Source organism: Schistocerca gregaria, chromosome X (assembly GCF_023897955.1).
Source record: "Schistocerca gregaria isolate iqSchGreg1 chromosome X, iqSchGreg1.2, whole genome shotgun sequence".
Taxonomy (NCBI): Eukaryota; Metazoa; Arthropoda; class Insecta; order Orthoptera; family Acrididae; genus Schistocerca; species Schistocerca gregaria.
In genome coordinates this window covers 483,119,923-483,139,832 of record NC_064931.1, presented here as the reverse complement: position 1 = coordinate 483,139,832, position 19,910 = coordinate 483,119,923, and the positions used below count along the sequence as shown (strand labels likewise).

Sequence of the window (19,910 nt, the reverse complement as noted above, 5' to 3'; positions counted from 1 at the left end):
TGGTCAATTACTGATGCAGTCGTTGTAGTAATCCTTGTTGCACTATTGACCAATAGAGAAATGCCAAAACTTTAAAGGATGTTTATGAAGGTGCTGCTGGATTCATTTATGATATTAGTGTTGATGTTAATGTGCCCACACAGAATTATGTTGACCTTTGTCCCTGAGACTTTATCTAGAACTTCTGTTAATTTACTGAAAAAAGTGTCCACACTACCACTGGGAGATCTATACACACACAAAATGATTAATTTCTTGGTGATATCAAGCCCTGTTAATTCAATAGGTGATATTGCAAAGTGTTTATCTCCACTTACTGTACTGAAGTCATGTCTTGATTTGAACTGTGTTCCTTTTCTGACATAAATACATGATCCTCCACACCTTGGAGTAGTTCTGTAGTAGAGTTTGCCTTTTCATACGATGATAATACTATATGTTGGATTTCTGTGTCTCTACACCAGTGCTCGGTAATACAAACGACTGTGCAGTTCAAAGATTGGAGCTCAACTTCTAATAGTTATATTTTATTGTTTATTGAATGTGTGTTTTTATGGAGGACTGTTAAGTCTGTGAAATGCCCCATGTTACTGTTTCCAATGGTTTGTTTTTCTTTGTGTCATCTGGTGTATGTGATATGTGAAGTGTTAAAATCTGCTGGAGATACTATTTAGGCATGGGAACCTGTTGTCTGTTCTTCATAGTATACACTGCATTTATAAAAGTAAATTCCAACAGGGAATATAACACAGAAAACGAGCGAAATGGGAACAAGTAAGCTACATGTGAATAGGAAAGTGTACCAAACGTCTTAGCAGCAAGTTTTAGAACGGTAGACTGATGATCATAGATGTTAAGTCCCATAGTGCTCAGAGCCATTTTAGAACGGTAGATTGGTGGAACACATGCAGACACGTGTTCTCTGAAGACAGTCTCTGAAATATGGTCATTTGACGTCTATTTCCAGCCAGAAGCGTCAGCGCAGCCATGCGTTTCGCTGGTGCGAGACACTCTCGTACTCGCAGCACCTCTATTTGTCTCAATTCAGGGTTTTTGTGTTATCAACTAGTGGGGCGATATCTCGCAGGAGATTCGATGTATTACTTGTATGTCATCTCTGTCGTTTTTAAACGTCAGGATGTCGAAGTGCATTTCATGATATCTTCCCGCTGATTGTTTTGCTGATATGTTACATCTTTGGAAAACACGGCCAGCATCATCTGCTGTCGCACGAGTGTGTCGTTTTGTAGTTGTAGTGTAATAGTGTAAATTTCTGTTTGTGTTGACTTAAGAAGAAAGACAAAATGGTTTTAGCAGATCTAGGACGAAAAATCACCTCGGCGTTGAGGTCTCTAAGCAATGCCACGGTCATTAATGAAGAGGTAACACTCTTTACTATAAAAACATTCATTGTTGATTAACAGCTGGCACTTTATTTGTGATTTACTGTTGTTTGAAATGACTTAGTTTTCTGCGCTAATAACGTTATATAAGAAAATATTGATTAAAACGAGGATTACGTCACCTATACGAGTGATTCAAATATTTTTGTATTTACTTTGTGGGGGAAAGATTTTCTGAATAAACATAACTCTTTCCAATTGCTTGGGCAGACTCAGTCATGGAAGTACTATACCATCTCTATGTTCCTCAGTCTTTTACTTTTAGTTGCTAGAAATGTTGTTGTTTTAGAATCTATCAAACAGCGCAAAAAATTCTAGTTATTACTGGAGAGGTGTTCATCTCGAATTAATTGTTGAGGAACCTGTATTGAAATTTTCTGTGTGTATACCCACTGCTGCAAATGACTTGAGCGTATCACACAATAATGATAATCTGTGTTGTCGGAATTACCTAACACAGGACTTTGATAGAAAAATTTTATATCTTGTAGATTTTTATCATATTTAGTTCTGGATACAACTTTTCCCACAGTTGTTATTTGCTTTCGAAACTTGCCAACAGTCATAATCTGAAAATAAAACGCTGAAGTGTGAAAAGATGTCTTAATTGTTAGCATTTTCTTGTGGCTGACAGCTAGGTTTGCTACCAGCAGATCATGAACTTCCTTGGAGGACGCTCATCCATTGTTTCCATTAGGCCTGTGCTCAATTTCTTAAGGACTTGAAGCGCATTCCTAATGAGTTGGTTGTCCCAAATATCTTTCTTTCTGTAACTATCTTATTGTAACAATTATGTGCACATGTTAGTTGTTTTCATATAAGTGTGCTATATGACATAGTAGTCAGTACAATGAACTACTGTTAACAAGGTGTGTGCCGTTAGCTTACATCACAACTCCCTGACTTACAGTTTATTTCCTTAAATCACATCAGTCATATAACATCCTACTGAAGTAGCAAATAGTACAGTGTCGTTTTTAAAATGGAGATTGCCCAGATATAATCAATAAATACATATGCTCTCTTTGTTTTCAGAGTTTAAGGACCTGTAATCTTCCTCTTAGACTACTGAGATTGGTTGTCATGATACGAAATCTCATTGCTTGACTCCGCTTTTAAGTTTTCGCTTGTTTGATTAAGTTTAATCGACGATGGAGCATTGGCGGGTATTTTGTATGCATACCTACATATGTCAAATCAGTGTTAGTACAGTTTTTGTTCTTTTTTCTTTTTTTAAGCAGAATGGAAGCTTTCTTAAACTATATGCCTCTCATAAAAGGTAAGAATTCATGCTTGTTGCTCTATTCTGTAATTTTCTTCGCAATCTCCAGGTGGTCTTCTGCGCTATATCAATTTTTGAAGCCAGAATATTCATTTCCTCATTAAAATCTGATAGTTTTTTGCTGCAGATGATCATAGTTCATTGACAGGGTGTTAACAGAGCTATAGAAGTTGAATGGTTACTTCATTGTGCTTATACCAGGTTTTTGGAATGGTCTTCTGGAGAAATTCCTTAAACAAATTTGGAAGTTCCTTTTTTTTTAATATTTTCCTTCCAGCTTTAACATTTTCTTTTGAAATGCCTTTATTTCTTTGCCCCTTAGCTCATGTCCCATGCTTTACCTGGCATTACTGCTGGAATTTCATTTTATTTATTTATCTACTAACTGTGTGTATGATTCACATCTTGAACCACACAAAGACATAAATTAATTTTACAATGTTTGTAGGTTACAATTTTATGAGAATTGTTAGTTACTTTGTCACCTGTTATCTTATAAATGTAGATACATTCATTCACCTTTGAATGTCTTTACATACAGTTGATCTCTTCAAAGATAATTGTTATCTGTGAAAATATATATAATTTATAAAACAAATACTCTCAAAATTGTCACTAAGTTCAAGAATATAATACAAGGTAGATGCACCGCATAATTAGGTAAAAGACTCCAACAAAAAATAATTACATAAAAGATCAACTACAAGATAAATGCTCTATAGAGCATGACGATATGATAAGTGCAAGATGATAGTAAAGTAGTTACACAATATGGCATATGTGATTACATAATGAAATCGGTTTGTTTATTTGTATTTCATTCACATCAGAAATGTAAGTAATTTGTTACATGCTCTTGAGCAAAGTAAAATCCTTTACGTTTTGTACATTTTACTATTCTAGATTGAAATATATTTATTGGCACTCTGTAGACACTTGGGTAATTTTTTTTAAGTGCTCAGTGCCAAGGTAATATAGCTGTGAAGAGTCATTGGCAGCCTAAAATATTCCATCTTAATTGTATGCCCACTTTTTGTGTTATAATCATGGGTTTGACCTTAGGTCATACATACTTAGGTTTTCTAACAAAAAGACAAGGCAGTTGTAGACATGAACGCTAGCTACTGTCATTCTATTTAGTTGTTTGAAATAGTATTTACATGGCAGTACCTCATCTTCTATCTTCCAAACTTCGCAGAAGCTCTCCTGCGAATCTTGCAGAACTAGCATTCCTGGAAGAAAGATCCCTAGTGAGTCTCGGTCCGGCACATAGTTTGTCTGCCAGGAAGCTTCATGTCAGCACACACTCCGCTGCAGAGTGAAAATGTCATTCTGGAGTCTGTACATAATTCATATGGTCTTTCTTTTACCATGTAAACACTAATTTTCAGGCACAGATTTACTCCTTAGTTGCATTCCATACCACATTGGAGTGGGAGAGTGCAAAATATGGATATAATGATAGTTCTTTATTGACAGTGCTCTTCAGCTTGTAGAGTAGATAGATGACAAGTGTTACTGAATGATATACTTTTCACTTTCCGTGTGTGGGTATCTCAAATGTTGAAATGTGGTACCTAGCCGTACAAGTGTTTTTGTCAGATACATTTCAGAATAGTTTCATTTGTTTCACTGTATTCTATCATGTTCCCATTATAATTTCCGTGAAACTTTGGTGTTGGGTGCCTCTTTGAATTTATGATTCTTTCCATCTGCTCTCTTGGTACCTGCAACTTCTTTTGATTTTTGCATAAGTGAAGTTGTTAAACAGCAGCTCGTTTCATTTGGTAAGAGTTACTTAGTGCCATCCTCCTGGGATACTGAAAGAACTGTGCTTGAGGCTATATTTTCTAACAGTTGATTGTGCACTACCACCATAATGCTCTGGACATCAGCTATGTCCCTGTGCCAGTATCCAGGATATTAAGGACCAGTTAAAACAGTTGTAGCCCAGTTTACCTCAGGAGAAGATGCAACGGCTTTGTGATACACTTTCCAAAGTAATCAGTGTGTGCATACAGGTCAGAGGGCATATATCATCATACTGATAATGGGCTCATACTGCCAAGTTCTTTGAAATTTATCTGTATTTCATAATTACTGAAGTAATGTCACATATATTCTCTGCCCCTGGAGTTTCCTTCTGTTTTCTCCTCCCATTCTGGGTGCTTCATTTTCTTCTTGAAGCAGGGTTGTATTATTCCCTGTAAGTGTTACAGAGATTAGCACAGTGAACTAATTTACAGTTTTTGATGCAAAGCTCCATGGTGCTGAAGGCAAAGGAATAGATGACATGTAATCATACCACCAAAGTTCCTTCTTAGCTGCCCTTCAAGCTATCTGCTGCTTATTCTCAGCAGATGAATAACTACAGGACATTTATTTATGTATCACACTCTTTGGGATCATGCAAGAGACCATTGATCATTGAACCAATCAGTACAGGGTTTACAGAATGCTGATTAAAAAATTTATAGCCGAGCAAGGTGGCACAGTGGTTAGAACACTGGACTTACATTTAGGAGGATGATGGCTCAAATTTGCACCCAGCCACCCTGGTTTAGGTTTTCTGTGATTTCCCTTGATGCTTCCGGCAAATGCCAGGATGGTTCCTTTGAAAGGGCATGGATGACTTCCTTCTCCATCCTTCCCTAATCTGATGGGACGGATGACCTCCACATCAATATGATCAATTTGACTGACACTCAGACTAGCTTGGCGACAATAAAATTTAACTTTTGATGTAGTTCTGTATTGGGAACTGTATGCATTACGTTCTGTTCTCTGAAACCATTGCAGATGTTATTGACTACCATGTTAGCTGCATCATTTATCTTACATGTATTTCACAAAAACAATTGTGTCATTGACAAAGAAGAATTTTTTGTCATCTGTCACATTTAATGGCAGATCATTGATATATATCAAGCAAAGCAATTGACACACATCAAAACTCTGTGGTACCCCCACTTCTTGCCACCCTGTCACATTCAAACCTCTTCCCAGTTATATTAGTGTACATTTTTCTGCTTGCTACTTTCTGGATATGAAGTAAACCATTGTTGAGCCTTTCCCCTAATCCTATAATGTTCCAATTTCTGCAAAAGTATTGCATGCTTCAACAACGAAATGCTTTAATTAAAGAAAATACTGTTCTCAACGTATCATTGAGACCTGATAGTGTGTCTTGGCAAAAGAATAAACTATATTTTCTGTACATACCTTTTCCTGAAATCAAATTGCAAGTCTGACAGAAAACTGTGTGTACTGAGGTATGACATTACTCTTTCATTCATTGCTTTCAAAAAACTTTTCAAAGCAGAGGAAGCAAAAAAAAATTGTCTGGCAGTGGTCCACATTCCCTTTTTCATCCTGTTTATAAAGTGGTTTCACTGAAGAATATTTCAGTCTTGTCGCAAAATTGACTGTGCCTGAAAGACACATTGCACAGGTGAATAAATACAGAAGTAATGTGTGGTAAGTGGATCTTCATAATCATACTTGAAGTTTCATCGTACCCATGGGGGCCCACTCTTTAATGATGTAATAGTGGATCCAATTACATCTTTTATTGTTTCCCATAATAATAATGGATTCAATTACTTCTTTATTTGTTTCCTGTAGCTGCATGTGACGTAGTTCTGTCAGAGCACGAGCTTTTAAGAGATTGACATATTTACCTGTACCAATAAATTTTTGAATTAACATGTTGATCATGGACAAGATTGATTATTAAATATTTTTCACATTGTTGATGGATCATCAGTAGTTCCATTCTTACACAAGATGGGTATAAAATGCTGAGTACAGACATTCTGCCCTGATACCTCATTCACAGTTGACCATATAGCTTCAATTTTGTTCTGAGAGCTTTTTATTTTCTTTGTATAATGCATTGTTTTAGCCCATTTTATGAAGTTTCTCGGCATGTGTTAGTATTTTCTCTAGCGAGATTCTACTGCTGGGCTGTGGTGACTGCCCTTCGTATTATAATTCAGTCCCTATTTCCTCCTACGTGAAATTTTAATGCCATTAGTAATCCAGACCAGTTTTATATTAGTGTTCCTTTTGGTTTCTGTAAAAGTTGTTGAGGCAACCGAAAGGGAAACAGTGGTTGAGAAGATAGTGAGACAAGGTTTTAACCTATCTCTGATGTTGTTCAGTCCGTACACTAAACAAGCAATAAAGGAAACAAAAAAGAAATTTGGAGAAGGCATTAAAGTTCTGGGAGAAGAAATAAAAGCTTAGAGGTTTGCCAATGACAACATAATTTTATCAGAGAAGGCAAAGGACTTCAAAGAGCAGTTTAACAGAATGGACAGCATCTGAAGAGGAGGATATAAGATGAACAATAACAAATGTAAAACAAGGATTACCGAATGCATTTTTATTAAATCAGGCGATGCTGGAGAATGAGATTGGGAAATGAGACGGTTGGTGTAGTAGATGTGTTTTGGTTGGTTGGGTTGTTTGGGGGAAGAGACCAGACAGCAATGTCATTGGTCTCATCAGATTAGGGAAGGACGGGGAAGGAAGTTGGCCGTGCCCTTTCAAAGGAACCATTTCGGCATTTGTCTGGAGCGATTTAGGGAAATCGTGGAAAACCTAAATCAGGATGGCCAGACGTGGGATTGAACTGTCGTCGTCCTGAATGCGAGTCCAGTGTGTTAGCCACTGTGCCACCTCGCTCGGTGTGTTTTGGTATTTGGGCAGTAAAATAAATGATGATGGTCGAAGTTCAGAGGGTATAAAAGGTGGCCTGGCAATTGCAAGAAAATCTTTTCTGAAGAAGAAAAATTTGTTAACACTGAATATTGATTTAAGTGTGAAGAAGTATTTTCTGATGGGTTTTGTCTGGAGCATTGCCATGTATGGAAGTGAAACATTGATCATTGCCAGTTTTGACAAGACGCTTTTGGAATGTGGTACTAAAGGATAATGTTGAAAATTATATGGATAGATAGCATAAATAATGAGGAGGCACTGAATAGAATTGGGGAGAAAAGAAATTTGTGGCACAACTTGACTGGAAGAAGGGATTAGTTGATAGGACACATTCTGAGCCATCAAGGAATCACCAATTTGGTATTGGAAGGAAATGTGTGTGTGTGTGTGACTACATAGGCTTTTCCCAGCGTAATAAGTCTTGAAAGTCTCTTCAGGTGTGCTGCCGGATCCTAAAATCAAGCAGCAAACCCGAAGAGTCTCTCTCTCTCTCTCTCTCTCTCTCTCTCTCTCTCTCTCTCTCTCTCTCTCTGTGTGTGTCTGTGTGTGTGTGTGGGGGGGGGGGGGAGACAAAGATCACGAGATGAATACAGTAAGCAGATTCAAAAGGGTGTAGGTTGCAGTAGTTATTGGGAGATGAAAATGCTTGCACAGAAAAGAGTAGCTACATCAACCACGTTTTTGGTCTGAAGATCACAACAAAATCAGTACTGCATATCTACCTGCAGTTGTTTTTATATGGAAAGAGCTGAAAAAGAATGTGATAAAGGTTTGAAGAAATGTAATATATTTGTTCTTCAAATGGTAGAATTCTTTCCAAGTTGGCCCTTCGATATTGACTTTAAATGTGTTCATTGTAAATTGACTCATATCTACAAACCTTTTGTTCACTACTTTCGGACATGATTGTGCCTTGAATCCTTTCTGTATTACAATACGTGCATCATGATCTGTTAGGCCAGTACTTGTTTTTCTCTCACTGACCCCTTCAAGTAATCTATGACCATTTATTTCATTTACCTATTCATCCATCGATCCATCCATCCATCCATCCATCCATCCAGGGATCATTACCCATTAATATAAAACTTGCCATCACAAGACAACAAAAATAATGATCTCCAGTATACATACACACAGAATATTTTAGTATGTTTATGAGGATACAAGAAGTGGTAAGCCATGGTCTTGCTGAAGGAACCTTTCTGGCATTTGCCTGAAATGGATTAGGAAAAACTAAATCAAAATGGCCAGACAGAGAAAACTTCATCCTCTCAAATATGAAATCAGTGTCTTAACAACTGCACTTCCCCCCCTGCAGGACTGGGGGTAAGAATAGGTCTGAGGTATTCCTGCCTGTCATAAGAGGTGACTAAAAGGAGTCTCACACATTTCAGCATTTGTGTGATGGTCACCTGTAGGGTTTGACCTCCATTCTTCAAATTTTTTCCAAAGAGCAATTCAGTTGGGGAAGGGCACCTTACATGGTGCATAGTGTCCATCGTGCCCTGAGATCTGTAGTCCGCTTTCTCGACATCGCATTGCAGTCCCGCCCATTCTCCATCTCTTGGGTGAGGTTACCTTCCTGGGTACATTTTCCACCACACACTTCGCAGTGTCGCTTTCTGTGCCGACGATGACCATGGACTTGTTTGCACCTGATATCCAGCATGGTAGTCAGTCCATTGTGGTGGGTCCGTCATGTTCCCTATTGGTTGTAGCCCCCTGACAACACAGGGATCGCTCTGCTGAACCTGCACCATTAACTCCCCACATATGCCAAGCAGTAGATGCCTGTCATCCTGGGGCATCGGGACTCCCGGCAATGACCATCCTGTCAGGTGGCCTTTGCTGCAGCTGGGTGGCACCCGTGGGGAGGGCCCCTGGTCGGAGTGGGTGGCATCAGGGCGGATGACGCACGAAGAAGCGTACCACGTCATCACTTGCTGGTGATCAAACACCAGCAGTCTCTAAGTTTCAGTACAATGCAAGGAAATATGACCCTAAATCATTCCCCTCCCTGGCCACACCATGGGAGGAATGCTAGGCTGAGGATGACAGCGAACCTTATTCACCCAGGTACCTCGCATGTACGAGAACTGATGGGGACTCCTTTGTTTCAATGAAGCCACATTTTTTTAGACCATTTAGAGGACAAGTTTGAGGGAGGTGGAGGGAGGACAAGTTTGAGGGAGGTGGAGGGCCTGTCCAAAATGCGGTCAGGGTCAGTCTTGATAAAAACAGCATCCTGTGCCCAGCCACGGGCATCACTCGCTTGTCACAAGCTGGGGGATGTTTCCGTTACCATCGCACCCCATAAGAGCTTAAATATGGTCCAGGGTATTATATTCCACAGGGACCTTCTTTCGCAGTATGATGACGAACTGCACACCAATTTAGAGCGGCAAGGTGTTCATTTTGTCCATCGGCGTCCGAGGGATAACCAGGTTGTGCCTTTATCTTCGCCTTCGACAGTGACACATTGCCTGAGAAGGTCAAGGTGATGGTCTACCGCTCCGATGTAAAGCCATATATCCCTCCCCCCTATGCAGTGCTTTAAGTGCTGGAAGTTCGGCCATATGTGTTCCCGCTGTACTTCCAGTGTAACATGTTGAGATTGTGGACGTCCATCACATGCCAATACTCCATGTGCCCTATCTCCCATCTGTGTCAACTGCGGAGAGCATTATTCCCCTTGCTTGCCACACTGCAGGATTTTACAGTGTGAAAGGAAAATCATGCAATACAAGACCCTGGACAGACTGACCTACACTGAGGCTAAGAGAAAATTTGAGCATCTACATCCTGTGGCTATGACCACCTCTTACGCCGCCGCTACGAGAACAGTTGTTGCCCCATCCATTCCACAAATTCCAGTCGGCTCTCTGAGCCAGAAGATTACACCTGCTCTCTTCATGGTTGGGGGCCACTTCCCTCCCTGTTGCTCCCACACCACCTACCTTGAGAGCACTGCCCCCCCCCTCCCCCCCGCCAACCGTTGGCGACGTCAGTCCCCACTTCTCAGCCAGAGAAGTCTTCTTCGGCACCTTTTGCTAGGAAGGGGTCACACCCTTCCCACGTTTCTGCTAGTGGGAAAGATGACTCCTGCCAGTGGCTGAAGTGCCCAAAAGTAGCTGGTCATAGGGCTTCATGATTATTCTCGGACTGAATCAGTCAATCCCTCCCAGCCAGAGAAACCCAAAGAGCAGTGAGAGAAATCCAAAACCCCCAAGACCAAGGGACTTGCGGTGGCACCCACACCATCACTACTTAGAAGCTTTGATGCTGAGGATGAGGTAGAGATTCTGGCGTCTGCTGAGGACCTAGATCTCGCCAGACCCTCGGACACCCTGGCTACAGACAGCTCAGGAAATAAATAGGTGGCAGCAGGTGACCCTGGGGTGTAAACTGCCTCATTGAATGTTCCATGCCTTCCCAGCCTCACGATTACAGTGGAATTATGGCGGTTTTTTCCAACGCCTGGCTGAACTATGGCAACTGTTAAGCTTTACACCTCCTTTCTGCATTACCCACCAGGAAACCTAGTTCCCAGTAGTGCAGAACCCTGCCCTCTGCGGCTATAAGGGATATTACAGGAACTGTAGTTACAATAATGGAGTGTCAGGTGGCATTAGCATCTGTGTCCTGAACTCAGTATGCAATGAACCTGTGCCTCTTCAAACCCCTCTTGAAGCTGTGGCTGCCAGGATAAGGACAACATAGGAAATAACTGTCTGCAACATATATCTTCCTCCAGATGGTGCAGTACCCCTGAATGCATTGGCTGCACTGGTTGATCAACTCCCTAAACCTTTCCTACTTTTGGGAGATTTTGACGCTCATAACCCCTTGTGGGGTGGTACCATGCTTACTGGCCGAGGCAGAGATTTCGAAAATTTACTGTCACAGCTCAGCCTCAACCTCTGTGTGCTAAATACAGGTGCCCCCAAACATTTAAGTGTGGCACATGGCACATATTCAGCCATTGATCTCTCGGTTTGCAGTTCTGGCCTTCTCCCATCTATCCACTCGAGAGCACATGACGACCTGTGTGGTAGTGACCACTTCTCCATCTCCCTCTCACTGCCCTGGCATCAGGCCCACAGATGCCTGCCCAGATGGGCTTTAAACAGGGCGTACTGGGAATCTTTCACCTCTGCTGTCACCATTGAATCTCCTCCAATGGTGACATCGATACATCGATGTGATGGTTGAGCAGGTGACTACAACTATCGTTTCTGCAGCAGAAAATGCGATCCCTCGCTCTTTAGGGTTCCCCCTGGTGAAAGGCAGTCCCTTGGTGGTCACCGGAAGTCACTGAAGCAATTAAGGAGCATCGGCGAGCTCTACAGCGGCATAAGTAGCACCATTCCCTGGAGTACCTCATAGCTTTTAAACAGCTCTGTGCCCACATTCGCCATTTTATCAAACGACGGAAGCAGGAGTGTTGGGAGAGATACGTCTCAACCATTGGGTGCCATATGTCACCTTCCCAAGTCGGGGCAAAGATCAAACGTTATTTTAGGTAGCAGACCCCATCAGGTGTTCCCTGTGTTAACATAAATGGCGTGTTATCTACCAATGAAAACACAATTGCTGAGCACTATGCTCGAGCCTCTGCGTCGGAGAATTTCCCCCCAGCCTTTCGCACTCTCAAAACAACGGCTGGAATGGAAACTGATTTTGTTCAGTACATGCCATGGTGAATCCTATAATGCCTCATTTACAGAGTGGGAGCTCCTCAGTACACTGGCACTTTGCCCCGACACAGCTCCTGGTCCAGATTGGATCCACAGTCAGATGATTAAACATCCCCTTGTCATCTTCAACTGGATCTGCTATGATGGCCTCTTTCCATCACATTGGCAGGAGAGCACCACCATTCTGGTGCCCAAACCCGGTAAAAACCTGCTTGATGTGGATAGCTATCGGACTATCAGCTTCGCCAACATTCTTTGTAAGCTGCTGGAACGTACAGTGTGTTTGCGATTGGGTTGGGTCCTGGAGCATGTGGCCTACTGGCTCCATGTTAGGGCGGCTTCCACCACGGTCGCTCTACCACTGATAATCTTGTGTCCCTCGAGTGTGCCATCCGCACAACCTTTTCCAGATGCCAACGCCTGGTTGCCATCTTTTTTGATTTACGAAAAGCATATGACATGACCTGGTGACATGATATCCTTCTTTCATACCAGTGCACACTCCACTGCAGAGTGAAAATCTCATTGTGATATCCTTACCACATTATGAGAGTGGGGTCTCCGAGGCCTGTTTCCGATTTTTATCCAGAATTTCCTGTTGCTTCATACTTTCCATACGTCCAAGTTGGTGCCTCCCATAGTTACATCCCTACCTAGGAGAATGGAGTCCCGCAGGGCTCCGTATTGAGTGTAGCTCTATTTTTAGTGGCCATTAACGGCCTAGCAGCAGCTGTAGGACCATCCGTCTCACCTTCTCTGTTTGCAGGTGACTTCTGCATTTCATAGTGCTCCTCCAGTACTGGTGTTGCTGAGCACCGCCTACAGGGCGCCGTTCATAAGGTGCAGTCATAAGCTGTAGCCCACTGCTTCCAGTTTTGAGCCACTAAGTATGTGTCATTCACTTCTGTCGGCATCATACCGTTCATCTGGAACCAGAACTTTATCTTACTGACGATCCACTCACTATGGTGGAGGCATATCGATTCTTAGGACTGGTTTTTGATGCCTGATTGACTTGGCTACCTCACCTTTGTCAGCTTAAGTGGAAATGCTGGCAGCACCTCAATGCCCTCCGCTGCCTCAGCAACACCAACTGGGGTATATTTCGCTCTATGCTGCTGCAGCTCTACAGAGCCCTTGTTCAATCCTGCCTTGACTATGGGAGTGTGGTTTACAGTTTGGCAGTGCCCTCAGCATTGCGTTTACGCCACCCAGTGCACCACTGTGGCGTTTGCCTAGTGACAGGTTCTTTTAGAACAAGTCCAGTAATCAGCCTCCTTATGGAGGTCGGAGTCCCTCCATTGGTGGTTAGGCATGCACAACTGCTCGCCAGTTACGTTGCACATGTTTGTAGTTCTCCTGCACATTCAAATTACTGTCTCCTTTTCCCACCCGTGGCAGCCTGTCTCATACATCGGTGGCCCAGATCAGGGCTAATGATTGCGGTTTGCATGCGATCCATTCAGTGTGAACTGGAGTCCTTCCTTTTATACTTATACTTGAGGTCCATTCATATACACCTCCATGGTGTACACCTAGGCCACAGTTTTGCCTGTACCTTTCATATGACCCTAAGGACTCAGTTAAACCTGCGACTCTCCGCTGCCTCTTCCTCTCTTGATTCTCTGCATGTACCGGGGCCATGAAGTGGTTTACACTGATGGTTCAATGGCCGATGGTCACGTTGGCTTTACCTATGTTCATGGAGGACATATAGAACAGTACTTCTTGCCCAATGGCTGCAGTGTTATCACTGCAGAGCTGGCAGCCATTTCGTGCTCTTGAGCACATCCGCTCACACTCAGGCGATTCATTTCTCCTGTGTACTGACTCCTTGAGCAGCCTACAAGCGATCAACCAGTGCTACCCTTGTCATCCTTTGGTAGCGACCATCCAGGAGTCCATCTATGCCCTGGAACGGTCCAATTGTTCAGTGGTGTTCGTCTGGACCACAGGTCACATCGGAATCCCAGGCAACAAACTTTCCGACAGGCTGGCCAAACAGGCTATGTGGAAGCTGCTTCTGGAGATGGGCAACTCTGAACCTGACCTGCGTTCTGACTTATGCCGCAGAGTTTTTTGGCTTTGGGAGACGGAACAGCACAACAAACTGTGTGTCATTAAGGAGACTACGAATGTGTGGAAGTCTTCCATGTGGGCCTCTGCCAGCTCCACATTGGCCATGCTTGGGTGACCCAAGGTTACCTCCTGTGCCATGAAGACCTGCCTCAGTGTTGATGTGGCACCTGCTTGACAGTGACCCATCTTCTGGTGCACTGTCCCACTTTGGCTGCCCAGTGACGGAATCTTCAGTTTCCAGAATCGTTGGCTGATTTAGTTTTATGTTTTAGTCATTAGAGTGGGTTTCATCATTTGATCTTAGTTTTTGCGTGTGCCCTTTGTCCCCTCCACCCTACTGCTTTTAGGGTGGAGGCTTTCCTATGTTGCAGAGTGGCTGGCTTCTCCTTTTTATTCTCATGGTATGCCAGCCATAGTCATCTGCTTTGTTGTTTTACTCTTTTCATCCCATTTCTTGCATTTCTGTGGTTTTCTTGTCTGTCTTTGTCAATTTCCACATTTGTTGCTCTTCGTCGTTCTTGTGGTTTTTCCTTTCATTCCATTTTGAGTGTTCAGTGTCATTTGTTTTATTCTCACACTTGTGACATTGTTTTCTTTGGGACAAGGGACTGGTGACCTCGTATTTTGGTCCCTTCCCCTCTCTTGTAAACCAACCAACCAATCAAATGCACTGCCTTATTTGGCTGCTTCCTGGGCCACCCACATGTTGTTAAGGTTGCTTTGAATATGTCATAGAAGTTTTGCTGGGAAGCCCTTACACATTCTCCATACAGTCCTGATCTTTTCTTATGCAATTTACTTATTTTTAGGGCCCTGAAGAAAAATGTTTACGTAGGAAGAATAGGTGAATGCCTAGGTAGAATCATAGTTCTGTAGGCAACCAAAACTTCTTTCCATGAAGGCATTGACCATCTTATCTTGCATTGGGATAAATGTATGACATTTACAGCAGTTGCTTTTGAAATAATAAACAGTTTACTTACTTTTTTCCATTTGTCTCATTTTCATTTCACTGGCCCTTGTATTTTAGTAATTTTGTTCATCTCATTGAGCAGATTGTTATATAATTTTGTTCCCTGTTACAAAATGCAATTTTGGGTCCCCCCCCCCCCCTCCCCCCTTGGTAAATGCTAGTTCAATCTAGCTTTTGTTAAATGTTTGTTTATGGAACTATTGCTGAAGTACTTACAATGTTTTCCCTCTCACACACAACATATTGATAAATGCACTCACTTGAGGCATTAAGAATACCCAGTTTTTAAACCGTTCTTTACAGTAACCCTGACTCCTACTTTTGGTTACTAATCTTGTGGCCCTTATCTGAAGTTAGAGAACTTCGTCCATGTTTTGCACCTTTGACCCCCAGAAAAGAATCCCATGGCTAAGAATTGAGGGCTTGGGACACACCTATGTGTATGTGTGAATAAAAATTTCTGCTCTACAGTACTGCAGTTTTCCTGAACATTTGTTGGAAAGTATGTACCAGTTTGTAAGATTCAAGTAAATCCATAAACATTCTCTTCTCTGGGCAATCAGTCAGAAAGTTTATTTTGAAATCCTGATCCAAAATCAACCTAGAGTCTTTCATAAGAAGCAAGCTTAGCATAGCATCTAGTCTGGTGAGGAAAACCATGTAGTGTGAACTGGGGGCTCTGTAGAGGCCTACAATGAATATATATGTATCCCCTTGAAAATTCAGACTCCTCTGCACAACCTTCAAAAATTTGGTATTTAAAATATTTTGACATGTCAGCTCTTTTGAATGAAACATATTATTTAGCACAAATAGCCACTCCTTCTTTCTGCAATGAACTCCTTGTATAGAAATTGAGTAAGGTGTACGCATCAAAGGAAGCTTTAATAATTTTTTCACTGTGTAGATAGTGATGTGAGGTACTGATAATGTCAGTGTCAAGATCTGATAGCAGTTCACCTACTGTAACTTTACTTTAATTTCCCTGATATTTTGAGGAAACAAGCATACTGCACTTTCTGATCTGCATTCCTCATTGATTGCACCAACTTCCAGCATTAAAGTAGCCATTATCAATCATGGATACCCCTACTTGCCTCTATTCTTAAAAAAAAAAAAAAAAAAAAAAAAAAAAAAAAAAAAAAAAGCTTGTCTCCCATGTCTACCTTTGGAGCAGGGAGATCTCATTCTGCTGGGTACTATAGTATGCAGGAATTCTGGGAAATCGAGCAATAAATGGAACCATTAAGGGTGTCTACATTAATAAAACAATGTCAGAATGTGTCATCCCCTTAGATGCTCTCACATTTATTGTTAAAACGCAGAACCATGTGTGAGTGTGAAGAAAATTGGCTGATGTTAACAGTCTATTGAAGCCAACTTTTATGAAATTTTTCCATCCTGCTGCTTAACTGAGATTCTCCTTCTAAATGCACATCTCAGTAGGATGCAAGCATACAATTTGAACTCTTATTTTAGCAGAAATGAAAGAAATGCTGTATGCATTTTGTATTTTGTCAGAATTTTCCTTCCTAGTTTGGTGGGTAGGAAATTTTAACGTGTTCTCAAGGTAATAAGCTTGTCCATTTATTTTGTAATTTATCATCCAGCCACATTCCATAAAATGTTTTAACCCTTATTCAGATGGCTATTCGTATTTTAAAACATATACGTTGTTAGAGTTTATGCAACTCATAGCACCTGTGTAAATGGATGAGACCATGGAAGTGTGTGTGATTTTTGGTAATAGGCGGGTGTTCAGAATTAAAGCAACAAACTGCTATTTCCCCATCCTGCGTCTAATTCTCAATATAATCATATAAATTGTCAACAGGTGTCATTACAACCATGTTCTGCATGGAAGATGGCATTCCAATCAACAGACAACCATGACAGCAATGACAGTCAGAGCACGTATCAAGTGGGGTAGTGTTTGCAGAGTAGTCCCACCCACAGTTGCTGTGAAAAGTCACAGACGGTGCAGTATGGCACAGAGAATACTCCTACAGTCCCTCTGCTGTGGAGGGCCATCCGAAGAGTGGAAGCAGGAGAGTCGCAAACTTAATGTGAGTCATTCTGTTGTTTCTTGGACAAAGCAACAGTTTATAGAGACCAAAACTCTATTCCAGAGACCAGGACAGGACCAACATCATGTGACATCAGAAAGAGCAGACCGTTATTGGTCTCTGGCACATGACAGTACCACCTTAATAGTGCACTGCAACTGGCATCTGACCTTGCAGCATCCCGTGGACATATTGCATTGGAGCAAATGGTCTACAGAAGGCTTCAGTAGAGTGGCCTTTATTGTTGGATATCTGCTGTCTGTTTACATCTGGTGTGTCTTCACTGAAGGGAACATCTAAAGTGAAGTCGTCAACATGCAACCTGGATGGTCAAATGGTGGATCGATGTTGTTTAGACAGATGAGTCCTGATGTGGTCTGGAGAGCGATTCTTGGCGGATTCGCATCTGGGGTGGGGGACGTGGAACTCGATTTTGGGATCCAAACAATGCAGATAGAGACAGATATCGAGGAGGATTCCTAATTGTGTGGGCAGGGTTGACCACTCAAACACCTCTTCATGGAATTGTGTGGGTGAATCAGCAAGATTTAACTGCTGTCAGGTACCATGACGAGGTCTTTGGGATCTCATGCATGGTGGTTGTGAGAAGTGCTGCAAAGGAATGTTGAACATTATGGGAGCAGGGGTATTGGCTTAACTGCCTATATCATGAAGAAGGTACAACTAAAGAGGAGAATGGAGGTTGGGGGAGGGCCGTGGGAATTACTTCAACCTCAAAGTGAGTTGTGTGCCCTGAAGTGGATATTTCTTAAGTCAGAACAGTTGTTAGCAGACAAACTCTGAGCCATTTGTTGCATCACAGCTGTATCAGGCTTACTCAGTCTACAGGGCTCAGTAAAGTAGAAGGAGGGGGGGTAAAAAAAAAACCCTCAGCAGAGAATGAGGAACATTGGTTAGTGTTAATACACAACCAATTATGATAACGAGTAAAAGCTATTCTGAAAAGCAGTTATTATTAATTGTAGCAAGATATGGCAATGTCTCAGACTATATTTTTTGAAACAGTAATGTCTGAAAGGGCCATTGGCTTCACCAAAAAGGAAAATGTAGAATAAGTATTCAACATTCTTAGTTTGTACTAGGGTATTGTAACATGCAAACATCTGATGCACATCCAAGATCAGATATGAAGGAGTAGTGCCTAGCAGAAAGTGTTTCAAGTATATTCAATGTCAGGAAGAGCAAAAAGGAAGTGTCACAAAGAAGTTGGTTTTGTTCTTTTCTTTTACACGCAGACATTATTTTAAATTGCTATTTAAAGGTAAGGTCCTGTATTCCAATTCCCATGTGTAACTATAATTTTCAAGAGTTTGGAGATTATATTGCTACATGTCGAGACAAAGCAAGGTACGAAAAATGTGTACCAGATCTGGTAAGCATTTGACGTGAAGCTGTATTATGATTGCTGAAGAAATCATATATTTCATTGTGAACCAAGAAAGTGAATACCACCCTAGACTTTTGTATGTCATTTGCCTGAGCCTCCAAGAAAAATATAAAGTTGCATGGAGTCACAAGGACACATGATGGTACTGCATTGTGTACCCTGTGCACTTCCAACGTAACATCCACTTCCAACATGATTAAAGCAGATCCCACCAGTGAATAAAAAGGCAGTTCCAACTATAAAAATACACAGTTAGGCGAAGAGCCTTTATAAAATACAAATAATGAATATCCATTGTTAACTACACCACATTCTCCAAGAAAAGAAAAGAGAGCAGGGAATGCAAAACTTGCTTTAAGAAGACAAATCCTTAAAATGGAAAAAGTTAAATCTCGTACACCAGGTGGAGATGGCTGTGAAATAGCACTCGACACACAGATCAAGAATGATAATGTCCTATGGCATCTCCTTTAGTCTTCATCATAACTCGGATGGAAATATAAGATCAAACTTGCCACTGAAATACCTCTCTAATTCAGTGGAATATGAAGGTATCCAAGCTTCTTGTGGAAGAATTGAAGCTTCTTGCACATGCTTGTGTCCTACAGGAGATACATTTTAAAAACATTGACATACCTGTGCTGAAGAACTACAATCTACATAAAAGGCACGAACTTGTTGAAGACAGAGCCAAATGTCTGTCTACAGTTGGCTGGGTTTTCAAATGTTTACTACTCCTTACTGATCCAGCTTAATGGTTTCTTACTGTTCTCACAGAATCTACACCTACACACATACTGTGGAAGCCACAGTATGGTGCATGGTGGAGTGTACCCTGTACCACTACTAGTCATTTCCTTTCCTACACCTCTCGCAAATAGGGTGGGGGATAAACAACTGTCTGTATGCCTGCATATGAGCCCTAATTTCTCATATCGATGAGCCCTAATTTCTCATATCGTATCTTCATGGTCCGTACGCTAAATGTTTGTTGGCGGCAGTAGAATCAGTCTGCAGTCAGCTTCAAATTCCATGTCTTTAAATTTTCTCAATAGTGTTCCTTGAATAGGTCATGCCTTTCCTCAGGGATTCCTTTTGAGTTCCCAAAATATCTCCGTAATGCTTGGGTATTGTTTGAACCTTCTCCTTTACAGATAAACTACACTTTCCAAAATTCTCCAAATAAACCGAAGTCGACCATCTGCCTTCTCTGCCACAATTCTCACATGCTCGTTTCATTTTATATCCCTTTGCATTATTACACTCAGATACTT

General features: G+C 41.6%; 1 protein-coding gene across 1 annotated transcript in view; it reads left to right on the top strand.

Annotated features, from left to right (window-relative positions):
* The first annotated feature begins 1,128 nt into the window (after positions 1-1,128).
* The window catches only part of LOC126298946 (signal recognition particle 54 kDa protein), a 66,853-nt gene continuing 48,071 nt past the window's right edge, over positions 1,129-19,910 (top strand). Inside the window, exon 1 of the mRNA XM_049990550.1 lies at positions 1,129-1,382. Within this exon, the coding sequence (XP_049846507.1) occupies positions 1,305-1,382 (78 nt within the window). The 5' untranslated portion in view covers positions 1,129-1,304. The remainder of the gene's footprint in view (positions 1,383-19,910) is intronic.